General features: G+C 32.0%; 1 protein-coding gene across 2 annotated transcripts; it reads right to left on the bottom strand.

Moving 5' to 3' along the window:
- LOC106085664 (uncharacterized protein DDB_G0288805) lies at positions 1-26,942 on the bottom strand. Of its 2 annotated transcripts, none has more exons than XM_013249990.2 (2): positions 24,625-26,942; positions 1-3,633 (listed from the first exon to the last, which is right to left on the bottom strand). In XM_013249990.2, exons 1-2 carry the CDS (start codon positions 24,927-24,929, stop codon positions 2,703-2,705), a joined length of 1,236 nt encoding a protein of 411 aa, XP_013105444.2. In that variant the 5' UTR covers positions 24,930-26,942; the 3' UTR covers positions 1-2,702. The 2 variants fall into 2 exon arrangements, with proteins under 2 accessions (XP_013105444.2, XP_013105445.2); XM_013249991.2 differs by lacking the exon at positions 24,625-26,942 and adding an exon at positions 6,698-7,143.
- Positions 26,943-27,300: the final 358 nt, after the last annotated feature.

Here is a 27,300-nt window from a genome sequence, read left to right as displayed (position 1 = left end):
TTTTTTCTTTTTTTTTTTGTTTTTAATATACAAATGTGGGGTGTTTTGCTTTTCTCCTTGCCTTTTTTTCAATAAAGTAATTTTTTCAATTTTGTGTTTTTTTTTTGTAATTTAAAATTATTAAAAATATATTAACAAAAGATAAAAAGCGAAAAGAAATTCTTTTTTTTTGGATTTCTGTAAAAGTTTTCAACAATTGTGAGTTTTTTCGAAATAAATTTTTCTTTTCTTGATATAAGGCAGCAACAAAATTAAACTAAAAAAAACAAAACAAATTTAATTTTTTCAAGTTTGTAACATTTAAAAAAAGAAACAAAAAGAAAGAATGCAAAAATTTTGGAACAATAGTCCGTAAAGATTTTTCTAAGCCAAACCTAAAAGAAAAAAATCCTGAGGCAAATAAAGAAATAAAAAAATTTTATAATATTTTTTTCATTTTTTTTTTGCAATTTTGTTTTGTTGTTTTGTCATTTTAAAGCATATTAATGTATGTATGTAAATGTTATAATGTACTTGGTTTTTTGTTTTTGTCGATTTTATTTATTTTTTATATATAATGTAAATTTTATACTACTACTTTCTTTTTGTTAATAATGTTTTTTAGTTGTTGTGGTTGTGTTTCAGCTGTTTTTGTTGTTGTCTATTTGTTGTTTTTGTGTCCAAAATTTTGTGGGATTTTTGGGGATTTCTTTTAATATGAGTTGTTTGTTTGTTGTTGTTGTTTCTGTTTTGTTTTTGTATGCTTAAAATTATGAACTTAAATTACTATCACAGCCATATTTTGAAAATAAACAATTTCTAAATTCTTAATAAATTACTACAAATGTTCCAAAAAATTTTATTTTTTTACTCTTTGTTGTTGTTGTGGTTGTTGTTGTTGTCGGTTTTCATGTTGTTGTTGTTGTGTAATTTCTTCTTAATATGTTTTTGTTTTACTTTTGTTGTTCTATATTATTTTTCTTTAATTTGCAACAAAAAAATTGTATGTTTGTTGAGGCTTTTAATTGTTACATTTACTTGAATTTTACTCCAAATACTAATTGCACTTTTTTCAAAACAAAAAACAAAACCAAAAATGTTTTCTTTTTGTATGGTATTGAGATTTTCTTTTTGTGAAATACTGTTTATCAAATTGCCAGAAATGTTTTTGCTCTTATTTTCATTGATTATCTACAAACGAAAAAAATTTCGATATCTTTTATTTATTTTTTGATCTTTATCCTCGAACAAATACAACAAAAACAGCCTTATAGGCAAATGGTTGTAGGTGTGGAGTAGAACAGAAAGAGTTGCCGTATTTGTCTCTCTGCTTTGTATCGCACACATTCAAGATATCAGTATATGCAAGAGAAAGAGAGAGCTTAAGCCACCTCTCTGCTCTATACTACTCATTTAGAATATCAGTGAATGCGAGAGAGGCCTAACGGTTACAGGTGTCACAAAACAAGAGTAGAACATACAACACTGTGCTTGCGGTATTTGTGTGTATGCAAGAGTTAGCCATTGACACTGGCAACACGCCTGCTGTTGCTATGATGCAATAAATCAGTGTTGACAATTGCTTTAGAAAAAGTGAAACCTTCTATTTTATGGTTTTAGCTAGCGTTTGTTTTTTACATAGTTTTTCTTGCGAAGTTAGGTTAAAGAAAACAATAACTATTGTTGTTGTGTTTGTGTTGCTGTTTAAAGGTGAGTTTAAGGTGACTAGGAAACTGTTTAAATTAGTTGTGTTTTTTCTTGGAGGTGTTTTGTTTGTTTGTTTTGTCTTACAAAGCTGCTTATTGGAACTTAAAGAAAAAACAGAGTTGTTTCTAACAGTTTCTTGAGAGTATTTTTTTTTAAACGCGGGTTTTTAGGATTATCCTTTAGAAAAAGTTTAATTTTCATTTCTTAGTTGGTTTTTCCCATTTTATAGTTGTTGTGTTTTGACTATAAATTCTTTGATTATTAGTAAAAATTTTTGTTGTGTGGGTTTTTATCTTTCTTTAGCAAATCTTAAATGTAGGCTTTATATGTATATATATATATACATATATGTGTGTGTGTGTTTGTTGGCATTTAAACTAATTTATAGAAACTTATACAAGTACAATTGTCTGTACAATATACATACATACATAGTATATGAAGCGCGGTTTGTGTTTTTTTATGTAATAAAGTGTTGATTTTTGTTTTTGCTATATAAAAATTGAAGCGTTTAAGTATATAATTTTTAAACTTGATTTTTACTACAAATCTCTTAGGCTAATAATAATATTTTTAGAGTTTTTTTTACTAAATATGTTTAAGGGGTAGGTATTTTTTTCGTTTTTTTTTGTAATCTTTAAGTGTTGTAATACAAACAAAGAGAATGTACAAATGTTTTGGGTTTGGTTGGTTGGTTGGTAGGTGGAAATTATGGTTCTAGGAAAAAAATTATGCAAAAAAAATCTCTCACATTTTTGTGTTTAAATTTTTGCTTTTTTTTACAAAAAATGTTTAAAGAATTCTTTATGTAATTTTCCAAAGTGTTTGCAAGGGAGAAAATTAACTATCCATACAAGCATAGTAAAAAGGAAAAAGGTTGGCAGCAAATTTGATTTGCTTTCTCCTGACGCCTTTTCTCTCTCGCTCTCTGGCTTTCGCTTCTTCTTTTTCTTTTCGTTTATAACTAGTAGTATTCGCTGTTTTTTTTTTCATCGCCTTTGTTTTTACTGGAATTTTCATGTTTCCAACGAGGTTACCACCAAATTATGAAAAACATTAGCCGATTCGCTCATCATGGCCGCCTGGCCACAACTATCACTACCCACACTGGGCGTGGGACTTGGTGAGCCCAAGCGTAAAGCATCCATTATAACTTCGAAATCCTTTTGATTTTGATTCATATCGAATTCCAAATCCAAATCATTGGGCCCCCCAGACATTTTTGGCCTTTTGGGTGAGAGGCTACCCACATTGACCATATCCAAGGGGCAATCATCGATTGCCGATATTAAACGTTGTGGCGGTATATAGAATTGTGTCAAAGCCTCACGCACCAAGCGATCACTTTCGTCTTCACTGCGTTGACGTTTGCGCGACGACAAGGCCTTCTCTAATTGTTCAGCACCTTGGGTAATTTCCGGATCAATCATGGGCATAGGTGAATTGATGGCACTCAATTCACGATCGAGTATTTCAAGATCTTTATCAATGTTATTGGAGGACGAGCAACGCTTGCGCATGGGTACGGTGGTATTGGAATTGGAGTTGGCGCTGTTGTTGTGATTGGCATTATTGGCAATTGATGGTGAATAATGCGAGTTCAATGGATTGCTGCTGCCATTCATTTCACTGAGATGACAGCTGCCTAAAGTATCCGAATTGTGGCCATTGTGATGATGGTGGTGATGATGGTGTAATGATGATGAGGAGGACATGGAATTGTGGTTGTTATTTTGTTGACTACAGGCTAAGGGAGATGCAATGGCGTTGGCTGAAGACGAAGACGATGACGAGTTGAATGAATTTTCAGTTTTTTGCATGGAATTTTGTTGAAGTTGAGAGTTTTCATTTTGTTGCTGCTGTGCTTTACTCAATGGCTGATCCAGACTGCAGCTATTGTAGGGATTGAAGATATTGTCGCGGGCCGATTCGGGTTTGTTTTCAGTTCTAGAAAAAAAGACAAAAAATAGAAAAAAAATTAGCAAAAGGTAACAACTTGTGGTAAACTCCAAGAAAAACACAAAGAAAGAGACATTTATATTTTATAAGAAAATGATAATCGCCTTAGGAGGCAATCAATAGATAAAGTAAAGAAAACGAGTTTTACAACAAACTAAAGAACTAGCTTTCATATAAATTTAGTAAATTTTAGTTGGTCAATAAATATTTGCAACGTTACGTTCACGTCACTAATTGTTGGCATCACTTTTCGCTCAATAATAAGGTTATCACTTGCGGCCAGAAGTTATCAGACGTAGAAACTCGACAGTATTAAAATGAAATGTCTTTATCATGTTGAAAGCGTTACGTTCACGCCACTAATTGCTAACATTTCTTTACTAATCATTGTGGTGGATGTTTTTGAACTTATCAATGAAAAAGTAGTGTTGCCATATTTCAAGTAATTATATTATGTTTTACTAAATTATCTTTGTTAAGTGCTCTTTACATAGATAAGAATTTGAACTTCGCATAAAGACTGGTTGGTGGCGCTTGTGAATATAGATAATCTAAGAACAAGCTGCAAGCAGCGATCTGCTCTCAATGGCATGCAGTTTGTGTCGTTTGCATTTTCTAAACATGCATTGTTTGCTTTTCCGTGAAGGATACTATACTATAGAGTTTCGGCAGTCGTAGCTTCCAAAGTGTGTATCTTTCTTTCTTTTAATTCTTTCCTTTTTACTGTAAATTGGATTTTTTTAATTTTTTCGGTAGAGCTGCTGGCTTTGAAGAAAAATAAAACTATTACCTATAAGCCATTTATTATCACATATTGAGAGGGCAAAAATTTCTATGTAATTTCAATCCTCTTTGACTCTTTATTATTGATCCATGGGTTAGGCTACACATTTCAGTTATATTGAATTCCTATCATTATTGGCAACACTATTTACTGTCATAAATTTAATGTTGCCATATGGGTAGCGTTACGTGTATACCACTAATTACTAACATTACTTTGCGGGTATAACGGTTCTTTTCATCGCTATTTTTGGACTCTTCGGTGAAAAAGTAGTGTTGTATTTGAATGAAATATTTTTTTTGAGGAATATATGTAAAAAGAATAAAATCCAAAATAGTTTAATTAAAAACTCCAATAAAGTTTTTTTTTGTAATAATTGTTTAGATATGTTTGGAATGGCCTTAAAATTCTTCCCCTTTGATTTACAAAAAAACAAACAGCCCAATTAAGTTTTATTTTCTTTTGTTATTTTTTTTACAAGCCTTGGGGATTAAAAATATTTCTTGAAATTTTTACAATGGATAAAGAAAGTCTAGGCGTTGTTGTTTTATTTATTTTTTTTTGTTTTTGCTTCAAACACATGAAATCATTGAACGCTTGAATGGCGCACTTACGAAAAAAAGAGGATGGCATAGAAAACGACCCCAACCCACCACCTGTGGCTAGTAGTAGCAGAAGTAGCAAAGGGGTAGAGGAGAAATCATTTGAGATTGTGTAGAAAATTATACAGTTTTCTTTATGTATTTTAACGAAAAACGTTAGAAAAATTAAGACAGGTTAATAATGCAATGTAATGTACTAAGTGTAATGGAGGAAAAAGTCACTAAGGCACAAACAGCAATACGCCTCAAGTTGCCGGCAGCAGCAGTAGCAGCAAAAGTAGACAATGAACCAGTAGTTATAGTAAGTAAGTCAAATAGGCTTCAGAGTAGCTAGTTTTCTGCCAAGATGCCGTGGTATGCGTGTGTATGTGTGTAAAAATCGCCTTTTGTTTTTGTTGTTTTGATAAGACAGATGCCTTAGTTTATAAGAAATGCTAGGCAAAGCATAACGGTAATGATAATGACCACCAAGGCTGGTCAATTGTTGTGGATAGCAACAGAAAAATAAAAAAACGACAAAAAAAGAACATGTCATTATGTTGGAGCATGTAAGCGAGGAGAGGAGACTATAGGAATGGTATCTTTAATTTTATCTAAACTATGGTTAATTATTTTGAGATTGCAGAGAAGACAAAGACAAACTGAAAGAGCAGGCTGGGGGAAACACAATAGCAATGCCGGAAGTGAACATGAATATCGATATGGTTTAATTTTTATAATGATGAAATATGAAAAGATTTTCAACAAGGCTTAAATAAGTGTCAGCGAAAATGATTCAAACAGTGTTCCCATATTATAACTTTTCCATCGAAAATACCCTTACTGCCAGAAGACTTCTCTTATGACAATACACGTTGTCTGATCCATTTGAGGATTACTTATATAAAAAATGTTGCCATATTGTAAACTTTCTACACTAACCCATTAAGGCCTAACTAACCCTCGATTCCCCTGTTCGATTTCGAAATAAAAAATTATAAATAAATTAAAAAAAAAAAATAAAAAATTTAAATATTAAAAAGAATAAAAATTAGAAAAATAAAAAAAGTTTTTACATAAAAGAAATAATAAGAAATAATGAAAAAACTAAGGAGTTAACAATAAAAAAATAAAAAAAAATTGTAATTAAAACAAATTTTCTTGAGTTTTCATACATTCACCCTCATCCAACCTAACCTAACATTCAGAAAAGTGGATGTTACTACACGCGCCGTAAAATTGTACCTTAAATAAAAATAAATAAAAAAAATTAAAATAAATAAAAACATAAAAAATTAAAAGATTGAAAAAAAATATTTTTTAAGTTTAAAAAATAATTGAAAAACATTGAAAAATTAAAAAATAAAAAAATTTAGAATATAATAAAAAATTTAAAAAAATTATAAGGAATAATAAAAAAAAACAAAAAGTTAATAAAAAATACAAAAATTTTTAATTAAAACAAATGTTCTTGAGTTTTCTAATATGCATCCTCATCCAATCTAACCTAACATTCAGAAAAATTAATATTATTGCCCATTATATAAAATGGTAGCTTTAGAGCATTCCCATTCACGAAAATACCCTCCTAGTAAAAAGAGACAAAAGTAATTTTAAACCAAAAAACCGTATTTTATTCAAACGGCATTTTAATTTTAGATTTTCACAAAAAAAACTACCTACTTACATTTTAATATATGTGCTTAATTTTTTTTTTTTTGGTTTCGACAAGTGTAAAGAGTTGATTCGATAGGCAGATATTAAACCGGAAATAAATAATAAAACATGTTTTTGTAACATAAATATTTGTGCGTGTTTTTTTAACTCAAAAACAAAAAAGAAACAGAATTCTTTATTTTCCCAATATCGAACGACCCTTCTCTATGAATTTCTTGCCGTATTTTATTGACAAAATGACTTCAAAATACATATGCGTGTGTGTGTGTATTTTCGACTTGTTTGCGAGTCAATGTCGTTCGTGTCTGTTGCTTCTTCCACTGTTTTCGGCTTGGATTTCTAAAATTTCAACATCAACTGAAAAAATTTTTTTTATTTTTTAATTTCGCAGTGTATTTTTTTTTTTGTTGCTTTGTTTTTTTCTTTGGTTTCTTATTTTTTTTCATGAAAGCGAAAGTAATTGTTGTTGTATTTATGTGCTACAACACTCACAACAATATTATATGTGTTTTAAAACGCTATTTGTTGTTTGGTAATGAAAACAATAACAACGACAACCAACGTAGAAGGCTTGTTTCACACAACACACAGAAACGGCAGCCGTAAAGCTTTAACAGCAAATTTTCACTTGGCATAGGTAAACATGAACGACCGTTAGTTAGTTAAGCCTCTGCTCTGACCACATACCATAATTTTTTGCAAATCCTCTCTTCTTGGCTCTCTTTGAAAATGCAGAGAGAATACAAAAACCAATGACAAAAGCGCTCCAACAAACATGTCAGTGCATGTGTGTGCTATGATTCGAATATGAAACTAAGCCTCGCATCGTAAGTCTTCCCTCACTATCATCATAGTGAGGGGGTAGTTGTTATTGACAGTGCAAGGAAGAAGAAGACAGCGGTAGTAGCAAAACACAACAAAAGCTTTAACCGACATAAGCACAGACAACTTTCATAAGAGCCACGCTAGTAGCAGAGAAGATCAAGCAGACAGACAAACAGACCGACAATCTTAAACTGCGGTTGCGGCCGCGGGTGTATGCTGATGTTTGTAAATGATGGCATGAGTACAAGTGCGTTGTAATCAACAAATTGAAAATATTATTGTTTTTTTTTTTTACACACATTTCTTTGTTGCTTCATCTGTGTGTGTGTGGTTTGCGTGTAACAGACAGTTAGGAAATTATTATAGGAGGACGGTGTTTTAGCATTTGAAATATTTTTTTTTATTCTAAACCAAATAATAGTCATAACTTCCTTGAGAAAACGTTTTCTATGTTTGGATTATCCTCAAAACCAAAAAATCAAAAACAAATTTTAACCTTGAACTACATTTGTTATTATTATTTTCAATGTTTAATTGTTTTTGTTGTTGCTGTTGGTTTTTTGTTTTCTTTTTGTCAAGACGACCTTCTTAAATAGAAGGACTATAAACGAAGACACAATTTGTTTAACCTATTTATTTAATGGCAATAACACAATATCTCTATGAGTAAGCAGAAGAGCAAAACAAAATATATATAGTGAGAGAGAGAGAGAGAGAGAGACAGAAGGCAATGGTAGAGAGTAAATGTAACGGTGTCAGGTGTTCGAAAACAATCATTTAACAAGCAGCTATAGTAATGTGACATTGAAACTCAATTTGTTGAGAGCTGAGCATTTCTGATATGCAAGTGTATGTTGGCTCTGTGTTTTTCTCAAATTTATATCCGGTTTGAGTCAATGACATGTCAGACGCCCACCTTACTTGGTGACAATGCAAGCAAAAAACAAAATAACAAAAGAAGCTTCTAACTAAATGGATATTAAATGAAAATAAGCAAATGCTTGAGCAATATGAAAATTTGATGTCTATGATTGTCTTTATCCTAGGCCATTAAGACATTTTTAAATGAAAATTCGTTGCGTTTGCCTGTCCAACTCATCTTATTCTTATCATTGATTCCCCTATCCCTTGTTTGAAAAATTAAATACATATACTCCCAACCAACCCATATTCATGCCATCCGTTCATCCAACATACTCCTTCTCTCTCTTTCACACTTTGTTTATAATCAAACAATCAAAATTCAATGTCGTTTATTGACTTGTATATACCCAAAACGAGGCAACAACACTAAGTGAAACCGCAGAAAAAAGACACAGACAAAGTGATAAAAAAATTAACTTTTAATCATTGTTAACGTTTGGGTTGAGATAATTTAATAGGTTGGCTCTGCTTGGTTGGTTGGTTTGATGCGTTGTTATTTCAATATGGACCAAAAAAAACTTGTTATGAGTTTGCACACACACACACACAGGCGTCATTTTTCCCCTCATCATTTAAGAGAGTAGGGATGCCAACTGAGGTGTGGAATGGTCAGTGAGCTAGTAGAAGGAAAATTTTAGACAGCAATTTAATAAAAATTTAAGGTAGAAAGTAGAAGAGTAATCTTTAAACAAAATCTCTCTTGATTATGCTTATTTTAGAAATGAAAGAACAATTTTGTTTTGTCTCTCTCACACTTTAAGAGGGTAGGGATGGCAATTTTGAAATAAAGTGTCTTATAACGAGTTATGAGCTCAATTAATGAGGCCAAGAAGTTGAAAATAAATATTTTATTAAATAATAAAACTTTCGCAAATATTCTAAAAAAAAGTTTGGAGGGAAAAGACTACAAGGAAATCAATAATAAATAATTTCAACACAATTCTGGTGGAACAAGAATTATAATAATTATTTTTTTTTAAGTTTTCAGCAACTTAAATTATTTTTAGTATTTCTAACGATATACAAGCATTTTATGTTGTACACGTATGCAATGCATAACATTGAAACAATGAAAGTAAATTTTAATTAAAAACACCCGAAATCCAGTGAATTTAATTGAATAGAAAAGACCTCAAGCCGAACAAAAATTGCATAATAGAATAAACAGAATTTAAACAAAATTTAATTTTCAACAATTGACTATAAAATTAGAGATTTTTTGTTTAGCCCATGAATATTTTGCTAATTTTGCTACTTCTTGATATTATTTGATAAGTTTTTAAATAGGAAACCCCGTCTATAACTAATCAAACCATCAATTTTTCTTCCTTTGGTTTATACATATTAGAAAATTTTCTATACTGTCAACCCTAACACAACATCACATTTGATTGTATGTGTACAAGTTTATTCGCCACAGTGCGAATGAATGATAACCGCGATTTTGTTTTTTTTCTTTGCCCCGTTGTCTTGTTTTGGTGGTGTCCGCTGTCTATTTCATTTTTAGTGTTGTGTTTTCTTCATTTATTTAATTTATTTTTAAATACGCAACTAAAATAGGTAAACGCGTGCTAAGTAGAACCTTGACTTGTTTAATTTTCCACACACCCCACACATATTGCTAATGTTGCCATTATTATTTTTTTGGCATTTTGTTTTAGCCACACAAAAAAAAAAAAAAAACAAAAAATAATTGTGCTCATACATGCATGTATGTATAATTACAAAAACAAATAAAAATTGTCAAATCAGTGAACTTTTGAGAATAAAAGGAAAAAACAATTCAAACCAAGTACATTATATAACCATAATAATAATAATACTGGTTAATGAACTTTAAGATGTCAAGATATTCAAGATTTGTTTTTATTTCGTTTTGTCAATGAAATGTAAATAAACAATAAGCCCCCCCCTTAAGTCAATGGCCTTCATGGTGGAATTATAAGATTTTTATTGCAAACATTTTAGAGTGTAAGAAGACAAAAAAAAAGGAAACAAAAAACAATGAAAAGTATGACAATGTGAAATTCACTGATTCTATCATACAACAATAAGAAAAAACGAAAAAATCTGAAAAAAATCAAAATTTTGAAATGTCATTCCCAATTAATGTCACCTTCATGTTGAACTGCTGGCTCAAGTAGTTTAACGGTAATTGTAAATAGTTGCCAGAGTGGTAGTTAATTGGAGTTAAATATATTTTAAAGATTTTGTAACAGAATAAACTTAAACTTTCCCTTATTTTTGTTAAATATTTTTCAATTTATTTGAATTTTTCTTTTTATTTTTAGATCTACACCACAAACAGCCTGGTAATGACAGGTAGGTAACCAAATAAGCTTCACATAGCTTTTACTCATAAACACAATTAGCCACATATATTTTTTGTTATGAATAATGATTATGACAACACCACAACACAGCATAGCATGACAAAAACATGCAAATACACTTTCTTCCCCTGATCTGTTACAGTTTCATTTTCAATATTTCGTAGTTGGTTTTCATGACGAATATGTGTTTCTTCTATTATGACACTCGAAACACACAAATCTAGTCAACCGCAAACTAAATCTAAAAAAGCTTTAAACGATTTTCCCCCACAAATATTTTCCATTGAAGACCCCCCCTATAACAAAGCAAAGCAAAACAAGTCAGCAAACGGCGTACTTATACTTCTTCTTATTCCTCCCATACACTCTCTGTCACTTGACAACTTGTGCGAGTGAGCTTGCTTCTTCTTTTTTTCCCAACCCCCAGCTGCTAGTGCTTGGCTGTTGGTCTTCTTTGTGTTTTCCACGATTTAAGGCAGAGGTTGGGGGAAAGATTCATTCAGCAAAATACAAATATACAGCCATAGATATTTTTCAAACAGATTCACTTTACGTCGTCATACCGTTTGCTCATTGCGATTTTTTGCAAAGCAACACAAGCCAACAAAAATATTTCCCTCACCCACACAAATGCCCGTGGTCTTTACAAACTCATCGAAGGCAAACAACCAACCAACAACTATAAAAGAAAACGATGAGGAAGGAAACTGTAGGGGAAATTCGTTTGTATTTTATGTAAAAAGTATAGAGTGCATATTTCTACTACGTTATTCAATGATAGAGCATTGGATAATAACTCTGTCCTCCTACAATACGGCGTGTTGGCTGCTTGGCTACGTAGTAGATGTAGAATGGGGAAAATATCTTCTTCGTTGTTTGAAAATCATAGGAAAACACAAAAATTGTTAGGCTTCCCTGTGTATGCATGACATGTTTGATGTTTTTGGGCACGTTAAACAAGTCCAGAGTTGAGTACTCTACGTTAGATTTTATAACCGAAGCCAAGGGACTTTATTAGTGAAGCAGAAGAAGGCGTCAGGCAGGCAGGCAGACAGACAAAAATCAACGGCAACAACCAGCGTAAAAAACGTTTAATTTAATGCTTTCTAAGGTTTTTAGATCCCATAACGTAGTAGAAACTGTTATCTTGTCAAAGGGAAAAAGGAAAATAAATAAGTATGTATAAAAAATAATAAAACACAAAAATGCCTAAAAATCAAGAACATTTGGAAGTAATTTTGGCATTGAGTTGCCTGCCTACATGAACTCATTCTCTAGGCCTAAACTCAAAAGTAAAATTCATTAAACGCTAAACTTAACATCTCTGACAAACAGAGAGCGCATAAAGTTTGTTTAATCAAGTGGCCTTCTTTTTATATTATTTATTTTTCATAATTTTGTTGTTAAAACTCATTTAGGTTCAACACAATTCTGCTTGCATAAGCAATATTATAGAAATTATTTTCTAGTTTTTCAGCAGCATTATATAATGATAAATCAAGACACAGGCTGAAAGTAACAAGCATATCTAAGGATTTACAAGCGTTTTAAGTTATACACTTATGCAATGCATAACATTTAAGCAAAATTCAACTTTCAACAAATGACTTTAAAAAAGTGTAATAAGTATTTCTAAGGATTTGCAAGCGAGTTAAGTTATATGCAATACATAACATTTAACCAAAATTTAATTTTCAACAATTGTCCATAAACTTTAGAGACTTTTTAATAAAAGTACGCTGTACAACATGTCCGCAGAAAATGTTCTGATTTTCACTCCGGGATTTGAACTCAGGCGTTTGGCGGACATGCTTAACACTGCGACGCGGTGGCCTCCAATTTAAAATACAAATCTGTCAGCTCAAATATTTCCATTACAGCTTTAACCCTATCCCAAATTTAATAATAAATCAACATTACCTTAAGAAGTTTAAAAGTTTTCTTATTTCGGTTTGTGTGTCAGCTTTTTTTTACCCAGTCAATTCCCCTCTTTATGTGCTGTATAAATTTGTCTTGGCAACTTTTTAGTCTGCTCACAAGCGCACACAAACACAATGTTGAGTTAAATGTAATTTGAGGTCAATTATTAACATATTTTCTGTTGCTGACGCCGCCGCTGCCGCCATCACCATTGTTGCCATTCCATTTCATTCAATTCGTTTTGTTAATGTTTTTATGTTGGCATTTGGGTATATTGCACACACAAAGCATAAGAGGGCAACATAGAGTTACCATATTTTCTCTCCACCTTTGTGGTCGGTCAATGAAACAGTAGTCAGTCTCTCTAATATCAATAAGGGGGCTTACGGTAGTTATTAAGGTGAAGAGATACTCGCATTGGCGTGTGCAAATAAAAAAAATGAAATCATTGTAGCAGTCAAAAGCTGGACACAAATAAATCCCATGAGAATGTATCTCATCAAAATGTTTAAATGAGAGGTAAACTAAACTTTAGAGAGAAACAAAGAGAGTAAAGACAAGAGAAGAGCCCGAAGCATTAAGCCTACAAGTGTGGACACATTTGGTTTTCTGTTTGCTTGAGTTTGCAGCTTAAAAGTGAGTGACTTAATGATGAGTTGGGTTAATTTTAATATTGTGTTTTGTGATTTTAATGCGTATGTGGCAGATATGTGCATATGTACATTGTGGCTTCAGTTGAAATTATCTTTGTTTGGTTAATTTCATTAATTTTTGTTGTTGGTGTTATTACATGGTCTTACTATGGGAATTTTTTATGGTTTACACTCATTATTTATAAATGCGTTGTTTACTTGAAAACAGCAGGCCAATTGACACCTGTGTACATGGGTAGGGCAATAAGTGGTGTGACGTTTTTTTATAAGCTTATAACAGCAAGACTAATATTAAAATCCACAAATCCATTTAATGAATATTTAAATGTGACCATTACATGCTTACAAAAAGGAAAAATCAAATGAACTTTTAACGAATACCTTAACAATTATAAAGAAATAAAGTTAAATTAAAGCTGGAGAATGTATTTAATCTTTTTGACCTTTTCAATTTATATTACTTTATTAGAGCATACTTTATGGCGTTCCAAGGTATGTTGTATGTGTGTTTCATTGTATATGTACAACACGGATATGCCTTGCAAACAAATGTGGGCACGAGTGAGCATCAGCAGTGCATGTTTATGTGTGTGTGTGTGTGTGCGTGTACTAGGTGTCTGTGTTATCGCAGGAAATGCGAGGGCGATGTTTGCTAAAGTGTGTGTTTACGTTTGAGTGTGTGGGGAAGGAAATGGCAGAATCGCACAAATACGTAAACACTACGTAGTAATCGTGAATATGCTGCGTGGTTGTTGTAGGTAATAATAATGGTTAGGGGCTTAGACGTTGTTTTTGTTGGCATTTGCCTTTGCTGTTTTTTCTCCTCCTTGTTGAGCGAATTTAGCCGACTGTCGTCGTCATCGTGCCACAAAGCTGAAACATTCATTTTGAACATAAATGCCAAAGTGTAGTAAAAGGCCAATATGTGGGTTTAGTATTGTTTAAATTGAAGCCCCCCTCCCACACACACACACACATAGATATTTTTGCAAACTCCTGCACATACACCCAAACTGAGATAATTTTGTCTACCAGCCATAGCTATGCCATAAAAAGGACATATGCACGCGTGGGTTTTAAGTGTAAATGCGGATGTGACGTGGTTGTGCGTGGATTGAATTGTTGGATCGAATGGTTTTGCACATAAACTTTTCCGGAGAAACCATAGAGGCATGGTATAAACTAAGAGCTAAAGTATTGTACATATTTCCTTTAGCATGTATCACAATTTTAGGGGGGATTTTTATGTTGCAAGCTAAAAATATTTGTTTTAATAAATAAGCATAATAATAATGAAATTTTGTATGCAGCCTTTGGGCAAAGAGAATGACATGAAGAATGTAGTCTTGAAACATTAAGGATTGGGATTAATTTTTTATGTATCTGATGGGAAATTTTTTAAAATAATTTAATTTTAAATTTTATTATTTATTTTTTTATTGCAATTTATTTCAATATTTTGTATTATTATTTCATATATATTTATATTTTATTTTATTATTATTTTATATTTCAATATTTTTTCATTTGTTTTTAACTTATTTTCAACTAGGCCAACTATTTATATCTTTATTAATTAACCGTTAAACGCTATTTATTATCTTATAATAAAATAATAAAAAACCCAAATAGCCATTGTATTCACCCCAATAAGAAAGAAATTCCCATTAAAACAATGATCATCATTAAATTTTCTCATATGTTTGTGAAAACTTCTACCACCATCAATGCGCGCGACCCTCCCTCCCAAACGCCCGTTCATTTAGAACAAAACATCATAATAATGACAGCAAACCAGAAAACTGGCAACTCTCACACAAACACACACACACCCACGAAGATTATGAGTGGAGATTATTTTCCCATACAAACGATAATTCAACAACAAAACACTAGGCGATGAAGAAAAACAACAAAACACACATATCCATAGCATCTACACACATACACGGTGCATGTGCCATAATACAAAATATCCACGCGAAAGCGCCAGTTATTTGCATATTTAAAGCGCTTACATATAGCATTATAAAGACAAAAAACTCTTTCATCATTTTACAGTGCGTTTACTATGCTTGTGTGCGATGAAAAAACGTTTCATACACAAGCACCACACATTTACTCGTTTGTTTTTTGTTTTATGTACTGAAATTACCGACGCAGTCTTGTTGTTGATTGTAAATTTTATGCGAAATATGCCAAAATAACAACAACAACAAAAAAAAACTGCAACGCAGCGACAACAAGAACAACGTTAACCGCATTGACTGACATTTTGTCTATATGACTGTCATACTTAAAGCCAAGTAAAAACCATTATGTTACCAATCAAGGTTGGTGGAGTATGATTGCAAGTGAAGCTTTAGAGTTTATAGAATAAGAGGGGCTTGAAAGGCGGTTAACATTCAGGCTATGAGGATACGAAAATCGGCATGCGACAAACAAACGAACTTCTACTGCTACTACTATTCAACCGTGAGTAGCGAATGGATGTCTTCAGTTCGACATCCGAGTAAGCAATGCTTACACTACAACAGTTAGTTGTTCTTCTCGCTAATATTTAACTAACAATGGAGCTCTCTCACCACTCACCACTACTATAAAGACTTTGAAATAAAAGAGAGAGAGAGAAAGAGAGAGAGATACTGCAAGAGATGAGAGTAACCCAAATTGTTTTAATTGACGCTTTTGTTGTAATCACATTATGTGGATGTGGTGTGTATAAGTTATGCTCTTCGTCGCACAACGTTGTTATGTTAAAGCGGCATGAAGTGTAAAGTAGTGTATGTGGCGCGGGGGGTCGTATTTGTATCCAAATTTTAGGTGGTCTCTCGTATTTGCTTAGAGTTCTTGTGCACAGCATGCTTGTTATTGGGGCCATTCTTTAAAAGTGTGGAAATATAAAACCTGTGCTATCGTTTCCTATTGTTTGTAAATATTTGAAAGTGAGCTATCATTATGATGTTAAGTAGGGTTAATATGACAAATTGAATAAAAGGTGAAGAAATGTATCTATCTCGAACTAATAATATGGATTTATAATGGTGTTTGGATTCCCAATAGTTGAAGATTAGGTATCAAAGATAAAATTTAGATTGCAACTATTCATAGAAGTTCCCACCTCACACATAGCGGTCATTTGGTATGTCCCAAAGGTGTCAATAAATATACCATACAGCTTAATGTACCACTTGACAACTTAATTGATTGATGTTCAGGTTGGTTGTGAGCTTGAGCTTTACTCAGCCAACAGTTAAAATGAACCATAACCACCCACCCCCCTCACTCTCAAACACACCTCAGAGCACTTCGATTTTATTAAGCCAAGACATTACAGAGTTAAGGAGAGAGAGGGAGAACAAGAGAGTCGTATCACCGAATTCAACATAATAAGTAAGACACGAGTATAGCAACAAGCAAGCCTTAACGGAAAAGCACAATCATAAAGACCTAAACTTACAAACAGATATTGCTGCCGTTTGCCTTTGTTAGTGTGTATGACAACAACACCTTATTCCACAAGCCACCCATTAAGCACCAGAAACGTGTACGTTTTATTCGCAGACTTTTCAAGTTGCTTACAAGTGTAAAGATAAGGTAAACAGAGAAAAGGAAAAAAAAACAAAAAAAAAGTTGTTTATTTGCACGTAGCAAACGAAACAATTACATCAAATATAAAAATTTTAAGCATAAATGAAAAAAAAAACAATACATTTGTAGAAGAACGGAAAATTTGTAAGATATGGTAAAACCGGTAAATTGACAAATTTGAGCAGGGAGAAGAAATTTTAAGCCTTGGGTTATTTTTATGATAGTTAAATGGCCAATCTATTATGCCCTTGGACCTAAGTCAATAATCTGCTACTTATTAATTAAACTAATTAAAATTTAAGTTCAATAGTCCATCAAAGTCTTTTATATATTCAGCAAAAAATATATGTACGTCGTAATTTCCACAAACAGTGAGAAGGCTGGCGCGACCCATTAGTGAAGGCGGAAGAAACGAAATAACAACGGATTGGAAAATTTTATAATTTTTCATTTAAAACTTTTAAGTACATTGTTGCTGTAGTCAAAACGAAGATGCAGACGCACACACTCACCGATACACTGTCAAGTTTTATTGGCTGTCGTTTTTTGCTCTCTTTTTATTTTTAACGGCGTCATTGCCGCCGCCACCGTCCACATCGTCGTCTACAGACAAATTTTCAGTAGTTCAGTTGAATAGTGTGTGTGTGTGTGTTTGTGTGCTTACTTGTGTGTTTTTTTTCGTGTGGATTGCAGATTGCTTGCACTTGGACTCGATGACAACACGAATGTTGAAAAGGGGAGTGAGTAAGGGTTTGCAAAGAGGCAGGAGGTAGTACAAGGGGAGCCCAAACAAAACCAACTATAACTGCTGCTGCCACTTGTACAAGTGGAGTTCGACGATGTGTGCTTTTTGGTTGTTTTGTGGAAAGAAGACTACAACTACGACGATAAGGAACGATGGGGTGGCAGGCGAATGGGGCCAGAGGGGTCTTTGGGGAAGGCAAAGAAGTCTGCCTTTTTGTTGGTGGGGTTTGTTTTTGCTTCTTTTTTTTGGCTTGTGTTCGTTTGGGTTACATTGAAAACTGTTTGCTCTGCCAGCCAGCCAGTCAGCCAGACTGTTGCTGATTAAAGTCTGAATTTAAGTTTTTCTTTGGCTGTGAGTTTTGTGCCTATGTATGTTCAGCAAATGCTGGTTGCAAGGAAGCAAGGTTGGTAGATATGTATGTTTGTATGCACATAGGTAGTTGTGTGTGCGTTTGGTTTTTTCATGTGCATGGTTATTTAAAGTTTTTTGTACTTGCAATTTTTTTTTCTAGTAATTTTTTTTCTATAGCAAAAAGTTGAAGCTGATTTTGTTGAGTTTTTATTTTATTTGTAAGTTATTCGTGCCTTTGGTCCTTTTCTTTCTGTTCATCTGTTAGATTGTTTGTTTTTATGTGTAGATTGTGTATTTGGCTAATGTTTGTTGCTATTGTCAGTGGGGGTCTGACTACTTTGTTTAGTTATAGTGAATGTCCAATGAACAACGACACTCAACTGGGGGATTATTGCTAAGAAAGTTCTAAGGATTTGTAAGATTAAAGAACATTTTATTTCTGTGATTGGTTCTTGCAATGAAATAATTTATGGTTGACATTTGAGGTTGTAGTTTAGAGAAGAAAATACAATGAAAATGTACTACCTAGTTGTTATATTGTTTTTCTAATGGGATACACTTCATATGGCAAAAAGGAAATTTTAATTATTTTCTTTTCCATGGAAACAGAAAAAACCCTAAGAAAATAAATTAAAATTTGGTAATTTTTGTGTTTGTAGAACCAAAAAATTGCTAATTTTTTGTTTCTACAAGTAGGCATAACGAACTAGATATTAGGAAGTTTGCTTAATTGTTTTTTAAGGGAGATTTTTAAATATAGCTAATTATAGATCTTTTCTGAAGTATCCCAAATATTAACGTTAAGTGTATTAATTCCCAATATCTCAATCATTCTCATATTCATAATTGTACGACAATAGCATAACATGTTTGTGTATCAAAGTATTTTTTGGAGGTTATTGCTGCTGCTGCGTCTGTGGCTGCCATCATTCTCCAATGGCACAATGATATACACGTATACGGATGGTGATGATGACAATGTTGTTTGTGAAATTACTACTGCTGCTGCTTCAATGACTGCTTAACTCACTGACTGAGTAACATTGCCTTGGGTATGTATGTATGCAGTCGTTATAGCCATCGCCGTCGACGTTTAAATGATTTGTTGCTTGTTTGGATTCGTTGCTGCGGCAGCATTGTCGGCTTTGCTTACTTGTGTGTTGCAAGAGGAACGTGATCATTTCAACGTTTCAGTTTGTTACTTAAACATAAGTCACAGATTTCCGTCTGTCCCTATTGTAGGCATGCTATTTTCGAATGGCTTGTAGTTTTTGTTCTTCCTATTTTTAGCTTTGAACTGATCAACTATCATGAGGAACAAGGTTTAAAGCTAGTTGAACAGTCATAGTAGATAGAATATTTTCAGGGACTTTATTTCAAGAAACATATAACTTTTGTTAAGAATTATCTATGCTATGTTGTAACAGTTCAATATTTTCCTTAATACACATATTTTTTCAGTCTCATTAAGGAGTTACAAGCTTTTAAATTGAATTTGGTATTGCAAGAAGATAAAACCCAATTCTAACCTTTCTTTTGTTAAAATCCATGTATGTTTCAATCATAGCTTTTCCTAAATATACATATTTGTCAACTTTATTAAGGAGTTACAAGCTTTTAAGTTATATATTGGGTTGCCCAAAAAGTAATTGCGGATTTTTCATATAGTCGGCGTTGACAAATTGTTCACAGCTTGTGACTCTGTAATTGCATTCTTTCTTCTGTCAGTTATCAGCTGTTACTTTTAACTTGCTTTAGAAAAAAGTGTAAAAAAAGTATGTTTGATTAAAGTTCATTCTAAGTTTTATTGAAAATGCATTTACTTTCTTTTAAAAAATCCGCAATTACTTTTTGGGCAACCCAATATTTAATTTACAAAAAGATAAAACCAACTCTCAAACTATCTTTTTTTAATATCTACCTATAGTGCAATCATATCTATTCCCTTCTAAAGAGGTATATTAATATCTATCTATGTTTTAAACATAGCTTTTCCTTAATATACCTATTTTTTAAGCTTTTGAGTAGATAAAATCATATTATATCCTTATTATTAGTATTATTTATTGTCTACCTATGCTTACGCATTTTAAAAAATTTTACAATCACATCTTTTTCTTTCTACACTTTTTTCAGCTTCATTAAGGAGTTGCAAGCTTTTAAGTTAAAATTTTGAATTTCCTACCCTATTCAGCGAAACCCTTAATAATTTGTTCTACTTAATATTCTGCGGTTTATAACCATTAACACATAAATTAACTCCCCCTAATTATGTTATGCTCACCCTTTTTATGTGCCAAAAATGGCACGGGTATCTCTGTTTGCGTTCATATTTCTGAGCCAATTTCCTTTTTTTTGCTCCCTTGAGATATTATGTTGCTGCTTGTAATTTTTCGTTTGAAAAATTACCGTTGCTCATGTGTACAACACTGCCACCACTGATACCACTACTATACATTGTTCATTCGTTTAGAGGGACAAAGCTCCTCTTTTAAGCCTTTTTTAATGTTTGTAAGTTTATGAAAACCAACTCTCTATGTCGGCATGTGTTTGCATGGGGGATATGGATGGATGTTTGGTTCGATGGCTGGCTGGCTGGTTGCTTGGTGGCCTTTGTATGACTGCTTGTGTCTGTCCAACGAAAATTTTAGTTTTTTTCTTCTTTTGTTCATATGTCTGTCTGTGTGTCTGTCCGTCCATACACCATCCATCTGTCTGTGGGTTTTCTATGGTATATGTTATTGGCTAGCTGGATGGTTGGTTGCTTGGACGATTGAGGGATTCTCTTCTTGCGTTTGTGAATTGTGTGTGAGTGTGTGTGTATTTGCGTATAGCTGTGTTGTTACTTTCATGGGTCCTCTCATTGCATGGTATGATGACGATATGTTATTGTTGTTGCTACTACCACTGCTGCTGTATGATTCGTGTTGTGCTCAACAGACTCACACGTACTACACACAGTAGTAGTATTGTGTTGTGAGTTTTGTTGTGCGCTATGACTGCATTTTGTTTGATGGCTTGTTGTTTTTTGGTATATTTAAACTGTTGGCAAACATATTCATACGACAATGATAGTGATGATATTTTGGGTGTGTGTGTGTGTGTTTTATGTGCTTTGTTTTGGCATGAGCTTGGCCTGAATTTATTACAATTTGCTGTCGCCTAGTATTTGTTTATTTTTTTCTTCTTCTACACTCTTCCTCTAAACGCCAGACAAGTTCAAAGCTGTGTAGAAGAGATTTTTCCTTAAGTTTAGGCAATTACTCAATATATGCGAAAAGAATAACCTTTAGCACTTTATTTTATTATGCTTAAGGAAATGAATTTCTTATATGAAAAATAACTACATATAATTATAGGGAAAACCTTGGCATTCTTTTGCTGTTATTTTAATGTAAAACCCTGACGTTTATGTATAGCTATGCATATCAAGCTCAATTAATTTAATCGCACAAGTTTCCTTGTAAATCAAACTTCATTATTATCAATAATCGGCATTGTGTATTTTCTAAGTAATGGCAGCACACACAAACGCCATAGCCATATTGTTTTTTTTTTTTCATTGGAACTAACAATTTGCATACATTTTTACCCTTAGCTCATTCCAATGAACTTTCCAAAACCAAAAGCTCACCCCTCCGTTGTGAAAGAAAAAAAAAAACTTCTTTATGATTTAATTCGAATTCCTATTATTCCCAGAAAGAATTATCACTTTGTTTGTATTTGCTTGGGTAAAGTAGCCGTGCTAGTGCTCTCTCATGGCTTGGCAAATTGAAATGAAACGACAGAATGAAAAACAAAAAAAAAAAAAAAAAACAAATTATTAAATTATTCTTAATAATTCATAAATACGTAGGTTTGTAGGTACATCACCTCTATATAAACAAATGTGTGTTTTGTGCTTGCGCCATAAACAAAGCAAATACACACCATACTTAGACTTATTAACAAATTCAGATGTTGTGTGCCTCCCAGCATTTCAGTTTTGTTTTTCTTTTTCTTTTCTTTTTGCGCTATTGTTTAATACCAAAAGCGTCACTGGCAGCACATTTTAAATAAGTTTGTTGTTTTTGTGGCGTTAAATAAGAGCAAGTTGACAAAACAAAAGAAAAACAGAAAAAATCGTTTTAAGAAAATAATCACGTCTTGAAGATCTTTTTCGAAAAGCAATAAATTTGAAATTGAAAAATAAAAGTAGATAGGTATGTATGTAGGAAAAAGTTTAAGTTTTTAAGGAAATTTTGTTTTTTTTTTGACAAATTTTCTAAAAAATGAAAAGTTTTAATTGGTTTTTTTAATTGACTTAATGGTCTACTTATCTGTTGCTTCCACTGCCTTAGGAACATTCACACTTTAAGATTTATCATTCAATTTATCTCATTTTAAGGGGGAAAATAATTTCAGTTAAAAAGGAAAAATAACAAATTTTATTCATTGACCAGTCGTAATAGGCAAACTTAACTAAAAACAAATTTTTTTAATGAAATTCTAAAAATTTTGATTGATAAATTTTAAAATGCTCTATGCCAAGGTTTTAATCTTTGGAATAAAAATATTTTATTTTTCTGTTTTTTTTTTTAATTTATTATCACATATTTTTGAAAAGAAAAAAAATGCTATATTACAATGACAATTATTTTATTATGATTGCATATTTTTTTTTAATTATTATTACACAATTTTGAAAAAGACAAAAAAATTGGTATATTACAAGGAAAATTATTGCACAAAATTCCAATTTATTTTTATATATTGCATTTAGACGTATTTTTAAAGCATTAAATTGCACAAGCAAAACTAGTTAAACATTTATTGTTAACATTTTTTTTATCTGTTTTTCTGTTCTTTAGCTGAAAAATATTTTATTTTAATTCAATTCACATAATTATGCATTTTTTACAATACCATTTTCGTTTCTTTGTGGCCATCAATTTTTTTCTGAATGTAAAAATATCGTTTTTTTATGTTTTTAATTTGAGTATATATTTTTATAAATATTTATTTATTAAATATAAAAATTTTTTTTGGCTCATATATAAGGAAACATTTTAAAAATTCGCATGTTTAAAATAAATCTTCTTTGCCAGTCTCCCATTTAAAAATACTTTTTTCAACACTTTCGCTAAAGCATGAAGAAAAATCTAGTAACAAATAGGGGTTTATGTTTTCTAAACAAAACTTTTTGTCCAACAAATATATTTTTTATTTCCTGTTTATAACAAAATTATTTTTTTTTTGTTTTTATTTGTCGTTCTTATTTATTTTTATATATTTTTATTTTAATTTGTTTTATTGTAATTTATTTTTTATTTGATTTTTTTTACTATGTTTTCATTTTTCTATATATTTTTGTTTTATTTTTCATTTCGATATATTTCTATTTTTTTATAGTTAAGATTAATTTTTATATAATGGTTGTAGTGCTTTATTTGATTTTGTCTTAATTTTTTATTGCTTTGTTGTTTTATTTTTCTTTCTTATTTATATTTTAATTCGTTTATTGTAATTTTTTTGATTTTTTTACTTTGTTTCCATTTTTCAATATTTTTTTGCTTTATATTACTGTTTTATTTTTCATTACGATCTTGTTTCTCTTTTTTTTATTGTTTAGTTAAAGTTTAAATTTAATTTTTTACTTTATAAAATTTTTTATACTTTATATTTATTTTTTTAATATTATTAAATAATATTAAATTTTTTATGTTTTAATTTTATTTTTGGTTTAATTTTTAGTATGTTTTTTTTAAGTTTTTACATTATATTAATTTTTTGTTTTTTTTTTGTAAATTTTCTATTTTTTGTTTTTTCAATTTACTTTGTTTCCATTCAGATTCACTTCAATTTTCAATTGTGTAATTGCCAATAGAAGAAGAAGAAGACATACATAATCTATGACATTTTTTTTCAATTTGCTCATTTGATTTGTTGTTGTTGTTGCTGGTTTTCTAACCTTCGCTAAAATACAACACTGCATGAATGATGAAATAGAAAATAAAAAATATATATATAAAAACGTCAACGCTAGCTTCAAATCCAACTCTACTGCTTAGACAAATAGTTGGCAGTCATTACCTAACCTCAAAAAGTCATTTAAAAAAAAAAAACACCAAACTTGACAGAAAAGCAGAAAAATTATAAATTTTGTTAAAACAAAAAACTTCAAAGCTACTTCTTCCTAGTTTTTTGAGTTTGGGGTGCTTCTTCTTGTTGCCTTTATCGCTGGCTATGTGTTTTCACTGAGTACGCGGACAATGATTTTCACAAAGAGTAGCAGCTACGGCCACAGAGCATCAGACAGATGAGGAAACTACACTTTACGAAGCATACACACAGAAACAAACACTCATCACTCTTGGATATGCGTGTGAGAATCTGTGTGCGCCTTGTGCACGGTTGTATTTTTTTAATTATGGCAATGTTAATCAATGCCATTGATAATGACGTTTATTTCATTGCGTTTTTCTCTTTGCATTGTTGTTGCTGTTGTTGTTGTTTTTTTTGCTTTGAGAAAATTTTCTTTTTCATTAAAATTTTCCAGTTTTTTGATGGAAAAACAAAACCAACTTGCAACCAAACTCGATTTACACACACTTACCTTGGTAAGTTGGCCAAATAGCGGGATTGTTTTTCACGTCTCAATTCATCGGTTAGACGACAATAGGTGTTGTTAATGCATACACTGCGTCTCAAATTGGTTTCCGAGTCCTTAATGCGTTCCAATTTGTGGGCACACAGCTGCAGTATGCGTTTGCGTTCCTCGCGCTGACGCAGCTTGGGCGAAATCATGGGCACACGCGATCGATGATGATGATAGCCAATGGGTGGTGAGGTACGTGGTGGTCCAAACATATCGGAATCATCGTCACATTGATTGTTGGGCGTTATGCTGGGCAAGGTCATTTTGGTGTTTTTGTTACTTTGTTGGTTGTTGTTGTTGTTGTTGGTGGGAGGGGGTGGGGTGTTGGGTTTTTTTTTGTTTTGTGTGGGGTCTAAGTTAAGTGTCTTTGTTGTTCCGGCCGTTTGCACTTGTAAAAAAAGACTTTGGGGTTTGTATTGTTTTTTTTTTGCCTTTCTTTTGTTTGTACCCCCAAACGTTGATGGGCTGCTGCTGCTTGCTGCTGGCGTTTGGTGTGAGGTAAGGTGTGTGTGCTTTGGGAAACCGTTATAAATTTTACTCTTGTTTGGGGTCGCTTGCTAGATGGCTTGGTTTATCACCACACTTTCTCTCTCTGCCTGTCTATGGGTCTGTTGTTTTGTTTTTTCTTCTTACTTTTCAAGAGTTGATTTTGAGATTGCTCTCTTGCTTGTTGGGTTATTTGGTAGGTTGCTGCCAAGTGGTTGTCACTCTTCTGGCACTCTCACACTCATTCACTCACTCACTTTGTAGTAGGCTCTCTTTTGCTTAATGATTGATAATTGTTTGTAAAGTGTGTTGAGTTTGCGTTTCTTTTTTTTTCGCCACACACTACTGCTGTTGTTCTTGTTGTTATAATTTCGTTTTAATGCCAACAGTAATGACGACGACGACGACACTGTTCTTGTATGCTTACTCGTATTAATATTGTTGTTGTGATGATGGTGCTGGGACTTTTTGGTTCGTGATGATTTTTAATTTGTAACGTCACTCACTCAATAGGGGAAATACCTTGACGCTGTTAACCGTTGTATTGGTTGTTTTTGTTGCTGCTGTTATCGATAGCCTTTGATGTTAGGGTATCTACGAGATGAAATCGAGGAATTTTTAAGTTCAATAAAGGGGTTTTTTTTTGTTTTGTTTTTGCTAAGGGTTATCCCCAAATGTTTGTCCTACACTTTTAAGAGCACTAAAATTATTAACTGGTTTTTCCACTTTGTATGAGATTGGTTGTATGTTTGTTTGTGAGCGATTTTTTTTTAAACAAATTTTTGCAAAGTCACAAACGCAATTTTTATGCTTATGTTGTTGGTTTTTTGCTTTTGTTTTGAGATTTTTCTTTTCTTCTCTTCCACAAAGTTTTTGTGGTTGTTGGTGTGATGATAATAATGCTTGTTTTTGTTGCTTTTGTTATTAAGTGATTGTTGTTAATGCAAGGTAAACCACAATTTCTTATAAAAAAAAAATAATTTTTCAACACACAAAGTGATGTTTTTTCTTTTCTTTTGTTTTGCTTAACAATTATTGCTGAGATTTTTGTGTGTTTTGCAGAAAATCACAGTTCAACAGAAGTTTGATTTAATTGTTTTCACAATAATTATAATTTCTGAGATTAAAAAAAAAACACAATTTTTTTCTGAGAATGGCATAAAACTTTTAAAAAGTTTAGAGATTTTTCAAATATGCTTGGGAAAGGAACCAGATTTATATTTTTTGTTTTGTAAAGCAGAAATATTCAAAATAATCCAGGACTTTTGAAATTTCTATAAGCTTTAACTTAGTTTTTGGGGAAAGTTTTTATTTTGTAAATTTTAGTTTTTTTTTTCAATTGGCAATTATATTGTGAGTTTTTGTTTTGTTTCAAAAAAAGAAATAATAATTTTCATTTCATAATAATTGCACTAATTTGTTTTTTTTTTTCTTTATTTGCTTTGTTACAGAAATTAAAATATCATAATTAATTAATGAAATTAATTTTTTTGCATTGTTGTATTGTATCATATATAAATGTGTTGTTGTTGATATATTTTTTCTTTAGTTGGCTGGCTGACTTTTGCTTCTTGTGGGTTGGCTTGTCTTTAGTACTACAGTTCATATACAATTTTCTTTCTTTTCTGTTTGTTATTTATTATTACGATGTTCCGCGTAGTATTTTTGGCACGTCCACACCGTTCTCACGTTCGCATTGAACTGAACCAGAGTATCACCGTTTCAAAAGAAAATGTTCGGTTCGTTTGATTGTAGCAAACCGACTGAATACACATCATACAACAGCCAGGCCGACAACGACGGCTCGCAGGCCTTCTTCATCCATATTGCCTGAGTGCATGCATTTTGTTGCTCTCACTCTCAAACAAAAGACTTGACAATGTAAAAAAACCGAAATAAAAGTGAGACTCTGCTCTGTCGATGAGCATGCTGCTGCTGCCGCTACTACTATTGCTTGCTTTGTTTGCTTATTTTTGTTTTACTAGTAGCACTTTGGGCAAGAACAACACTATACACCTCATTTATGAAAGAGATTTAAAGAGAAGTGAGTCAAATAGAGCGAGAGAGACCACTTCAATGTTGTAAAAATACACACATACTAACATCTCTTATGCTACAGACTAGCAGTCAGGCAGTCAGGCAGGCAAG

Source organism: Stomoxys calcitrans, chromosome 4 (assembly GCF_963082655.1).
Source record: "Stomoxys calcitrans chromosome 4, idStoCalc2.1, whole genome shotgun sequence".
NCBI lineage: Eukaryota > Metazoa > Arthropoda > Insecta > Diptera > Muscidae > Stomoxys > Stomoxys calcitrans.
The sequence above is the reverse complement of the archived record's forward strand: the minus strand, read 5'-3'. Positions and strand labels throughout refer to the sequence as shown.